We start from the raw sequence: 12,318 nt of genomic DNA, 5'->3' as shown, positions 1-12,318 counted from the left end.
AAAAAATGGCATTAATATTCAGATGTTTCTGTTCTTTAATCTCGTCTGGACGATCCTGATCTTCATCCTGATCTTCATCCTCACCCTCAGGGATTCAGGGAAAGTGTGTGATGCTTTACTGAGTGAGATCATCTCGAATCATTTATAAAAATACAGGAATGAGATTCAGAAATATTTCGTCACGCCCTTATTTATTAATTTATGTCTCAGCCTGAAGGGGTCGCTGTGATATTGAGCCCCGGGGTTTGAACACACACACACACACACACACATTTATACACACACGCACTTACACTCACGTACAATCTTTTTCTCTCACACACACCCAGATAAACACATTCATATATACTACAGTATTTCTGTCACTTTTGCGAATTGTATTTTCTGATAGGCCTATTATTTAATAGAATGATCATTTTTGGTTCGTTTACTAGAAAATGACCGTTTCCGTGATGTAATTTCTGCTCCTCCGTCTTTATAAATCATTATTAAGCCTATATCATTTTAAGTCAGAAATTCTAAGAATTTACCTAAGAAATACCTCAGAAATGTACGGCCATTTTCTTTCTTATTATAATTATTAGTAGTATTATTAATGCCATAGCCTATACAATAACAGTATACTGAGATACAGTGAGAAATATTCATGTTGTGCTGCTGTGATGTCAGATCACTCATGAACATCATCATCATCATCATCATCATCACACACGCAGGAATTATGAAACTTTTTCCTGAGCTTACTCGAGAATAATAATCCATATATAATAAATCACAAATTGTGTTTCTTCATTATGTTAGTACTGTAAATAAGTAGCCTAAAAAAACGATTTTTTATTTTATTTTAAATTGTAATAGGAAATACAATAAATGGATAAATAAAATGCAATAAATAATTAAAAACATAATAACAATTCTCAAATGAATAACAATATTAATAATAACAATAATACCACGTAATATTTTGTCAAGGTATTGCTCATACTGATACTGTAGGCCTACCGTATCTCATCATAAATACTGTATGCGTCTTAATCTTCCTCATCGTCGGTGTGAAACAATATATTTCTGTGTGCTGATGGCGTCATTTAATAAATCTTCAGTTATGCATTATTAGAGATGTTTCTGTCGGCTGAGTGTGAAATAATGCTGTAGTTTGAGATCATGTGAAGATCTTCAGATTTACTATCGTGTTGTTTTACTCCGAACACTGTTTCTAAATGAAAAACAGAGAGAGAGAGAGAGAGAGAGAGAGAGAGAGAGAGAGAGAGAGAGAGAGCGAGAGAGAGAGTCGCATTATTCCTCTGCATGTGCTTTATTGATCAGTGACTGTGAGCTAATGTCATTATCCTCATCAATAGAGAATCACTGTGATGCTGACAGTGATTAATGATCAGGGGCCTCTGCGCGTGACCCCGGGGCCCCGCAAACACACACACACACACACACACACACACACACACACACACAGCAGATGCCTAACGGGGTCTCTGCATTAAAGCCGATGTGTGTAGAAAACAAGAGAGTTCGTCATCATCTTCATCTTCATCACTGAAATCGTGAACAAACACGCGCGTGAAAATCATCCGATCCGAATTCACTTGCTCGTTTTCTCCTCGTTTTGTGAAGAGTGTGTGTGTGTGCTTTTGTGTTCTTACATTCCCGTGATCTGACATGAGGAAGATGATGATGATGATGATGATGAAGGCTGGATCATCCATCATTCCTGTCACGGGCTCAATTCAGTCCGCCTCCTGTCCTCTATTAATATTAAAATCAGCTCACAATGATCCGAGGTCCTTTCACTTTCCTTTCTTTCTTTCTTCCTTCCTTCCTTCCTTTCTTTTTCTTTCTTTCTTTCTTTCTTTCTTTCTTTCTTTCTTTCTTTCTTTCTTTCTTTCTTCTCATATTCTACAATTTCAAATTAAATCTTTCGCACGTCTGTTTTTTTCTCTCGAATGCTTATTAATTTATCCATTAAAATAACACATGCCCGTTTGTGAATCTTTGCGAATAAATGCGTAAAGAATTAATCGTATATTAAAAAGGTCAAGAATAAATCGCATCACGCGCAGCGCAAAACGCAAATCTTTATTTTAAAGACTGTATATTATTTAGTCATAGTCAAATCTTTATTGTATTTATATAAATGAATCTGTTCGCGGTTTTATTTCGTGTCATTGCAGGATCTGCGCGTGTAGAAACAGCACAATCTCTATTTTAATGACTGGATAGTTCTAGACACACATTTTCAATGCTATTCTTTTGTAAATAATTATTACCGTTGATGTACATTTTAATTATTATTAATAATAATGTAACTGGGCTCTACAAATAATTAAACACCTCCTGCTTTGGGGAAAAATACAGTTTTGTTTTATGCATCGAGCTTTAAAACGAGACATTCCGCGCAATCGAACCCTTCAGTAAATATTCAGAAAAAAACATGTTAAACATTAAAATAATGAGGAAAGATCCACTTTCACATCAAGCCCTTGAAACATTTGCCTATGAACGTATTTTTATTTTATTTTTTTCACTAGATTTTCTCTGGAAATGTTTTAATGTGTTTAGCGCATATTTAATTCCTTGTTTTAATTACGCACGTGCGCGTCGTCATCAGTATTATGGCCATGAATGATTGTATTAGTGTTTTTCTAAAGTAATGTTGTGTAAATGCAGTTGCAGTGTAGAGATGAGACAGCAGGAGGCGCAGCAGAGACTCTCTTCATCCACAACCTCCATCTAAACTCACTTACACTGAGCGCTTAAACAACAACATACTGGAAAACTGGCCGATTCCCGCAATCATGTTAAACAGGAATGATAAGGATTTTATATCATCATTTCCACATCTGATTCGCAACACACTGCACAGCACACAAGAATCTACCAAAATCAAAAATGAAATATTTATTACAGCATTTGTGACTGAACACCTTTGAAACATTACGCCACAGTCCTCATACAAGTATTGAATGTGTTTGGGAGACAGTATTCTTCTTCTAGTGGAGCACGTGCTGAGAGAGGAGGGGATCATGGACATACAATATCAATGCCACAGCAGATCTGAAACTAGCAAAAACATTCGTCTTCAATTGAGGTAAACACATAGAATATCTAACATGAAACAATTAATAGACTGAACTCTGTACGAAGTTTCTTACAATATTCTCTCAGCTTCTCTCCGAGCTTTGAGTTCATAATTTAAGTTCTTTTTTTTTCTTTTTTTTCATCCTTTGTAAAGTTTTTCACATCGCGATCGCTTCTCTTCTGTATGTGCCAAAGAATCCAGAGAACCGCGTGTCGGTAACGTCCATATATGGCAGATTATATATATATATATATATATATATATATATATATATATATATATATATATATATATATAGTATGTATATATGTACATATATATATATTGATCCCCAGGCGTGAAACTGCTGTAGGATGTTGGTTTTTCTCCAGGAAACACGTCCTTCATAAGGCTCTTACTCTGAGAGTCCATGATACAAAATTAATAATATTAATAATAATAATAATAATAATAATATTAATAATAAAATAAAAACGTATAAAAGCAACACAATCCAGTGCTTGGGCAATTCAAACGAAGAACTTCACCTACAGGGCAACATTCATTCATGGACCAAAGAAGGGGGGAAACGCATGAGGAAAGAAAGGATGAGGGTGTCGTGAAGAGAAGAGAAGAGAAGAGGAGAAGAGAGCGGCTTCAATCGGCAGAAACTGCTGGAGGAGGAATAATCATCCGTTCTCCGGTTATTCCTGCGATCAGAGCTCCTCTGCTTCGGGATCAGCACACACAGTGTGAACAACAGGCTTTACTCTAGGACTAGCTCAGGAAACATAACGCGAGTGATACAAATGTACAAGATTTAATTTAGTTTCTATGCTTATACTACAGTAGTTTGAACTCTTGGAGTCTCTTTTGTATTTTTTTTCTTTTCTTCTTTATCGTGTGTGTGTGTGTGTGTGTGTGTGCATGAGTATTAACAAGTTCAAACATCCTCTGTTGATTCGAACAGACACCCAAGACTTTACAAAGTGTTTTCGTCGTCAGCTCTTGGTCCTCCAGCAACGGAAGTAACAAAATTCACAAGATTAAAAAAACGATCACAGCTCGACTGGAATTCCAGGTGAAGCTTCTAATTCACCGCTTTTGTCTTTTCCTTCACACATCTTTCGTGGGGTTTTTGTCCGGGTCATGATCCGGGATGGCGTTGGTCGGGTCCGGAAGAGTCGTGGTCAGTTCTGGTGTCTGTGCATCAGCATGGCCACACGGGTCAAGGAGGACGAGGGGTTCGGTGGAATCAGTGGGTTCGGTGGGTTTGGTGGATTCGGTGGATTCTGTGGGTTTGGTGGGTTCGGTGGATTCGGTGGGTTCGGTGGGTTTGGTGGGTTCGGTGGATTCGGTGGGTTCGGTGGATTCGGTGGATTCTGTGGGTTTGGTGGGTTCGGTGGGTTCGGTGGATTCGGTGGATTCGGTGGGTTCGGTGGGATCGGTGGATTTGGTGGATTCGGTGGATTCTGTGGGTTTGGTGGATTCGGTGGATTCTGTGGGTTTGGTGGGTTCGGTGGATTCGGTGGGTTCGGTGGGTTTGGTGGGTTCGGTGGATTCTGTGGGTTTGGTGGGTTCGGTGGGTTTGGTGGGTTCGGTGGATTCGGTGGATTCTTTGGGTTTGGTGGGTTCGGTGGATTCGGTGGGTTTGGTGGATTCGGTGGATTCGGTGGGTTTGGTGGATTCGGTGGATTCTGTGGGTTTGGTGGATTCGGTGGATTCTGTGGGTTTGGTGGGTTCGGTGGATTCGGTGGATTCGGTGGGTTCGGTGGATTTGGTGGATTCGGTGGATTCTGTGGGTTTGGTGGATTCGGTGGATTCTGTGGGTTTGGTGGGTTCGGTGGATTCGGTGGGTTCGGTGGGTTTGGTGGGTTCGGTGGATTCTGTGGGTTTGGTGGGTTCGGTGGGTTTGGTGGGTTCGGTGGATTCGGTGGATTCTGTGGGTTTGGTGGGTTCGGTGGATTCGGTGGATTCGGTGGATTTGGTGGATTCGGTGGATTCTGTGGGTTTGGTGGATTCGGTGGATTCTGTGGGTTTGGTGGGTTCGGTGGATTCGGTGGGTTCGGTGGGTTTGGTGGGTTCGGTGGATTCTGTGGGTTTGGTGGGTTCGGTGGGTTTGGTGGGTTCGGTGGATTCGGTGGATTCTGTGGGTTTGGTGGGTTCGGTGGATTCGGTGGGTTCGGTGGATTCGGTGGGTTCGGTGGATTTGGTGGGTTTGGTGGATTCGGTGGATTTGGTGGATTCGGTGGATTTGGTGGATTTGGTGGGTTTGGTGGATTTGGTGAATTCTGTGGATTTGGTGGATTCGGTGGATTTGGTGGATTCGGTGGATTTGGTGGATTTGGTGGGTCGGTGGATTCGGTGGGTTCTGTGGGTCGATGGGTTTGGTAGGTTCCGTGGATTTGGTGGGTTTGGTGGATTCGGTGGATTTGGTGGGTTTGGTGGATTCGGTGGATTCGGTGGATTTGGTGGATTCGGTGGATTTCGTGGATTCTGTGGATTTGGTGGATTCGGTGGGTTTGGTGGATTTGGTGGGTCGGTGGATTCGGTGGGTTCTGTGGGTCGATGGGTTTGGTGGGTTCCGTGGATTTGATGAGTTGATGGGTTTGGTGGATTCATTGGGTTTGGTGGGTCGGTGGGTTCCGTGGGTCGATGGGATTAGTGGGTTCGGTGGATTCGGTGGGTTTGGTGGGTTCTGTGGGTCGATGGGTTTGGTGGATTCAGTGGGTCGGTTGATTCTGTGGGTTCTGTGGGTCGATGGGTTTAGTGGGTTCGGTGGATTCGGTGGGTTTGGTGGGTTCCGTGGGTCGATGGGTTTAGTGGTTTTAGTGGATTCGGTGGGTTTGGTGGGTTCCGTGGGTCGATGGGTTTAGTAGGTTCCGTGGATTTGGTGGGTTCCGTGGGTCGATGGGTTTAGTGGTTTCCGTGGGTCGATGGGTTTAGTGGGTTCGGTGGGTTTGGTGGATTCCGTGGGTCGATGGGTTTAGTGGGTTCGGTGGATTTGGTGGGTTCCGTGGGTCGATGGGTTTAGTGGGATTGGTGGATTTGGTGGGTTCCGTGGGTCGATGGGTTTAGTGGGATCGGTGGGTTTGGTGGGTCGGTTGATTCGGTGGGTTCCGTGGGTCGATGGGTTTAGTGGGTTCAGTGGATTCGGTGGGTTTGGTGGGTTCTGTGGGTCGATGGGTTCGGTGGATTCGGTGGGTCGATGGGTTCGGTGGGTGGGCCGGTGATGCCATGCTCATGCCCACAGGACCACGCTGAGGAACACACACTCCTCGCAGACCTGAGATTCAGAGACACACACTGTCAGAACTGCAACACTAATGCCATCTACATTCAGCTGGAGATATTCAAACAAAGAGAGACATTTGATAAAGGCGTAGGGGTAGGTTGGTACTCCAACACATATTGCTCTGTGTGTGTCAACGGTCACTTCGACCAGGTGGTGTTTATGGCACAGGGGGAGGAGCTTAAGATTCTAGAGAGCATTTGATTGGATAGAAGATGTGATGAGAAGCGGTGATGTCATAAAAATCCCTAATCCATTTTAGCGGAAGTGAGAGACTGCAAGTTTTGAATGCTTATATCTCCTAAATGCGAATTTTGTCATTGTTTTGGAACACACCAGCTTATTTATAACCTTAAGGCTAACATATTCATACTAAAAGCTAAAAACACTTCAATTTTGATTTCAGGGGGCCTTTAATACCAGCAGAAATGCATTGTGTGCGAGTGAAATACGTGTGTAGTGTTGGGAATCAGATATCAGTGTTTTGTACCATGACCCCGGGGTCATTAACAAGAGTGGTTTACAGGAAGGGTCGGGGTCACGGCAGGGTCATCAGGCCTGATTCTGATGTGCACGTGTTTATTAAAGCTCATGAAACTAGTGAAAGCTCCCGTTAAAAGTGCATAAAGCGGCGCCACATAGATGTGTGTTCTTCAGTAACGGCACACCTCTCTGATCGCTCCGTCACACATCATAATTACACCGCAAACACACCATATTGTGCCTGTGCTTAATCGAATCAGAGATGGCTAATATTCCTCCGTATTAAGCTATTAATCTAATTGCTCATGAAGCATAAAATATGTTACGTAATTAAATAGTCTGAGAATTATCCCGCACCGTATTAAAAATTACCCAAGCTGAGCAAATGTTGTCTCCGCGGCTGTTTTAGTGAACACGCTCGCCGTGTTTCTGAGTCTATTAACGCGCAGCTTCGCTATCCTGACCTACAGGAACCCGCTGTCTATTTACATATAAAGGGTTCTTTTAATCAAGCCAAGTGTTATTATATTGAGGCTCATTGAGCAAGAAGTAGAGGTGTTAAATAAAATCTTCTCTGCCCTGCCACCTTTGGGACGCCATACGTCTTGATTTCTCAAATGTCAGTGGCGGGAAGCTTAATCAGACGAGGAACGCAAGCGCATTTACACACGCTCGTTCTTTAATGCATTTTTCCCGTAGCCTACGCTGATATTCCCATTCCATTCCCAGTAAAAAAAGGAAAAGGCAGGCGCTTCCCCGGTGAAGGATGGCCGTGTCACCCGTGTCTCTATATCTCTCTCCGGGAGCGTAATGTACTGCGCTGTTCCCGTCTTTGCATATAAGATAATTTGGGCATCAATCCTTCCCCTGACGGATTTATGTCACTCCGAGGACAGTTTCACTTCTCCTTTTTTATCGCTTCACTGGAGCCTGCTTAATTTCACCCCGTCATCTTCTACACCCCAGGAGATGCCATCCCCCCCACCCACCCCCCCAAATGTCCAACATTTGCATTGGCCGCGTGAGACGTTGAGCGCGCCGATAAATAAATTCCACTTTAGTGCTTTCCTGCCTTGTTTTTTTTTTTTCCGGGAAACATTGCACGACCCGCGTCTCACCTGACTCGTGATGGCGGTCGTAAAGCCTAGCGTCTATGGTGTTATTTTGGGATTTCAGGGGAATTCTGACAGGAAACGGACAGGAAAGACTCCTGAAAGAAAGGCGGAGGAAGAGAACGAGTCCTAGTGTACTTACTTCCCCCTTTTCTTTACTGTAGAGCCGTTACATGTAGTGCCACTGGCCGTCCATGCCCATGTTCATGCCCATGCCACTCATAGGACCTGCAGAGACACACACCACACACTGTCAGAGTTCAGCGCACACACACACACTTAATAATGTTGGGTTAAAAATAACCCAACGAGTAACCAACTATGGGGTGGTATAGCACCTTCCCAACTGTGGGTTATTTTAACCCAATGCATTAGTATGCAATGCAAAAGTAACCAAACAGTTAATTTAATTATTTATTTTAATTTATGACATTATTTTAATAAATAAAATACATTTTATTTTCAAATACAGATTGTTTACTTGTATAAAACAATAAATATGTTTTAACAAATATGTTTTTTTTAATTACAAACTAAATTTTGGGGAGTCTAGAATTTAATGTAAATATTCATAATTGTGTACATAAATTCAAACCACACAAGTGTACATACAACATACGTATTTAACCCAACAGCCGGGTTATTACTAGAAATTATCCAACGAATTTAAAAATGACCCAACATTTTTGGTAAATAACCCAACATAGTGACCCAATATGTGTAACCCAACGGTTGGGTTAAAAGAATAACCCAACGTTTTTTACTGTGCCCACACACCACACACTTCACATCTGAGGATTGAGCTTTTCATTTAATCTCCCTAACATTTAACCCTTGTGCGTCAAGTAAAAAAACTTGTCCATAGAGGACAAAAATGTCAGAGTCAAAAAACTGTCATAAAAACTTGAGCTTGGGAGCACAGACTTAAGCGTGGTCTCATTATAAAGAAGACCCATGGCACATTATTGTTGAAGTAAAAAAAAGGTTAAAAAGTGAAACCAAGGTTTAAGCTTATGAAAATGATTTATGAACAATATTTTATATTAAATATATATTTTATGAAACATGTCTAACTCTAAAACTGCTAGAAAATCAAAACCAGAAATCTAAACAAGTTGTGTTCCAAATTTGAGGCTGATATCTCAAAAAATGAGCTTTCAGTGAGATTGTGTTTGGGCGCAGTTCCAATTGTTCCCCATTAGATGCAGCAAAACTCCACTGGTGCACACAGTGGTTGGATTTGGGATTTGCTGTACAGTAAAGTTTTCTCTCTCTCAATTATTTCAAGCACACATACGCACTAACACACAATTTTTTATTACACACATAGAAACCACACTCTTTCATCCATACAAACACATCCACACAATTATCGCTGCATAATTTAACCAATTGGCTCTATAATATGGCAAAGCAGAAAACAGGAATGAAGCGAGTATTTGCTTTATAGGCCAAACCTGAAAAAAATGTCAGCATCTGGTAAAAAATAGTACAAATTTAAATTTTGAAGCCTTGCCAAAGGAATGAAAGCCTATTGACAAAGATTGCATCATTTTATACTTAAATGGCGCTGGGATTAAAAATTGCAATGGGGACAGTTTTGTCCTTAAGGTGCTGAGTGGAACTATTTTGTGTTTCTAGTGCAAAATAGATTTTTTAAAGGAAATGGTTGTGAAATAGTAAAATTCCAATAAGAATACACACCTGTGCCAACATTTATGCAGTTGGCATTAACACAGGCAAATTTATCAGAAACAAATAAAACTGAAAAAGACAAAAATGCCCATAAGGTTGGACAAGGGTTAATTAAAATCAAAGTGGACATTAGCTCAGATAATTAGATCTTGGGAGAATTTGATGAGATCTATATGAGACACCGGGGGAGAAACATCTGTGAACCAGGAGACCCCAATTTTACTGTCCAAGACAAGGGTGTCCAATCCTGCTCCAGCAGAGCCCAGCTAGTCAAGGCCCAATTTTAACGATCGAAGCACATGGTCTAAAGCACACGACGCAAGTACGTGTCCGAATCCACTTTTGCTAGTTTAACAACGGGAAAATGGTCGGCACTCCCGGCGCATGGTCTAAAAGGGTCGTCCCTATTCTCTTAATGAGTAATGGGTGTGTTTTGGGCTTTACGTGCAATAAACCAATCAGAGTCTCGTCTCCCATTCCCTTTAAAAGCCAGTTGCGCTCGCGCCATGGCGGATTCACTATTTACATGACGGAATTTGCAAGCGGAAAAACTGAACACTTCTCTAGCGAGGAAAGGGATCTGCTCGTGCGTGAGGATAAAGCAGACCATCTACGGGACAAAGTGTGCACGCGTTGTGGACCCGCCTATAGGCTCATATTACTAACGTGCTCTTTAAATAAAAAATACAAAAAATACTGTGCCATTGACTTTAGACCAGGTTTCAGTTGGTCAATGGCTCAGTCTATTTCAGTTCCTCAAAATAGCAACGCTCCAACAATGCGTCTGAACACACACCTCGTTTTCAGACCATGGGCGAACATATGGGCGCAAATGCTATTTAAACAATGTGGCGTAGGATGAGAAAATGAAAACTGCGTCGGGCTGAAACTAGCAAAACACACTTGCGTCGCGCCTGCATTGCACCGGGTGTATGATAGGGGCCAATGTCTGTAGGATCACACACCCGGTCTCTGAGAAACACACGAGCCACAGAAGAGATCTCACCTGCCGGCCGGATGCCCATGTGCTGCTGCCCGTCGAGCACGAAGCTGCCCATCGGCTGGCCCTCGGGACTGTACGCCGCTCCCTGGCTCACTGAAGGATCAAGAAGAAAACCTGATTGAAGTCAAGCGTGGACAGCAGGGGAAGAAGAGAGAAGACACACCAGACAATCAGCGGTTATCCCAGCAGCAGCCCAAACACACACACACACACACGTCTTCTGGCAGTCTCCAACATGCATCAGCAACAGAACGAGAGAGAGGGTTGAGACAACAACACTGAACAGAGTCCGACTCTAGACCCGCTTCACTGCGATCATAACCAGGGTTTGAAATCAACTTTTTCACTCACCGGCCAATTTGGCTAACTAAGTTCCCGGCCATTCAGAACTTCTACTAGCCAAAAAAAAAAAAAAAAAAAAAAAAAATATATATATATATATATATATATGAATGTATGAAATCCAAATTTTACATTCATTTATTATTCAAACTAAATCCTGTCATCCAGCATCTCCTCCTTCCTCTTTTCTTTTAATCTTCGCTATTGCTTCAATGTAAATGAACAAGCGTGCTGTTATTTGTTGTGTAGTGACGTGTGTGTTCGAGTAAGCCAGATATGAGCAGATTCTGAGCAATACACTGTATTTAATATATCATGATGACTCACGAGTATTTGCACTAAATCTGCACAGATTAGGCTAAACGAACTTCTCCAGCAAAGTGAGGAAACAAAGTAACACACCAAATTGGCTTGTGATTTGACAGCGTTTCCCGCCACTGATTTTTACCCACGTTTGGCGGGTGTTCATTTCAAACCCTGATCATAACATCTCAGAGATCTAGAAACACTACATCTCCATGCATCCACTATCAGGTGTTTACTCTTTATCCCAGTGTTCACTGTACATCCTCTTCCTCAAATCTGCACCACAACATCATCAAGCCTCCAAGAACTAGAGAATTTCCCTTCTGTTTCTGGTGTGAATTCATGTATGATTATGCAAATCACTTTCTAATGTACCGTAACACAAAGAGAAACAGAATTACTGTAAAGTTCTCCTGTGGCCAATTAGCATTGAGACGTACTAATGTCCCTCAAACCAGCGAGATGGAGAGACATCCCGTTGGATTCATTCTGCTGGCACTGTAATGCTCACAGACTCAGATCAACAGTGTTGAGATGAAGACGTTTACCTGCTCGATTTGACTGGTCAATCATGGGCTGCACTATTCTTCTTCTGGCATTGATGAACCTGAAAACACAAGAAAAACACGAGCAGTTACATCAGCTGCCATCACAAACCTCACATGACTGATGTTCAAGACAAGACTGGACTCGCACTCAAGTCCATCTCAAATCTGGACTCGGAAATAGAAAATACGGTCATGGACTTGAGATGGACTTGAGTCCGAGTTTTAAAAAAAATGTTTTAAACCATTTTCTTGCTGGTTATATGAATGTTAAAAGAATGTTCCATTTCATCATTCTTCACACATTATGGAACGTTACTTTTGAATGTTTTTCTGAACATTCCGAAACAAGTAGATACATTTAAAACTAAAGCGTTAGATGAACATCCAACTGAAACGTTTCAGATCAATGAATGATGTTAACTACTGTTTTTGTGCTAATGTTTTGAGAGCATTATTAAAGACCA

At 41.9% G+C, this 12,318-nt stretch overlaps 1 protein-coding gene across 3 annotated transcripts in view; it reads right to left on the bottom strand.

Annotated features, from left to right (window-relative positions):
* Positions 1-5,694: 5,694 nt before the first annotated feature.
* meis2a (Meis homeobox 2a) overlaps positions 5,695-12,318 on the bottom strand; it is an 80,800-nt gene continuing 74,176 nt past the window's right edge. For 2 of the 3 annotated variants that reach the window (XM_084096610.1, XM_084096611.1), the window contains exons 10-13: positions 11,855-11,913; positions 10,662-10,772; positions 8,103-8,188; positions 5,695-6,359 (exon numbers count right to left, since the gene is read on the bottom strand). In XM_084096610.1, coding sequence (XP_083952736.1) covers positions 8,130-8,188; positions 10,662-10,772; positions 11,855-11,913 — 229 coding nt within the window. In that variant the 3' untranslated portion in view covers positions 5,695-6,359; positions 8,103-8,129. The remainder of the gene's footprint in view (positions 6,360-8,102; positions 8,189-10,661; positions 10,773-11,854; positions 11,914-12,318) is intronic. The other variant, XM_084096612.1, reaches the window with a different exon arrangement.

Source organism: Abramis brama (assembly GCF_963993115.1).
Source record: "Abramis brama genome assembly, chromosome: 21".
In the NCBI taxonomy this organism is placed as follows: domain Eukaryota; kingdom Metazoa; phylum Chordata; class Actinopteri; order Cypriniformes; family Leuciscidae; genus Abramis; species Abramis brama.
The sequence above is the reverse complement of the archived record's forward strand: the minus strand, read 5'-3'. Positions and strand labels throughout refer to the sequence as shown.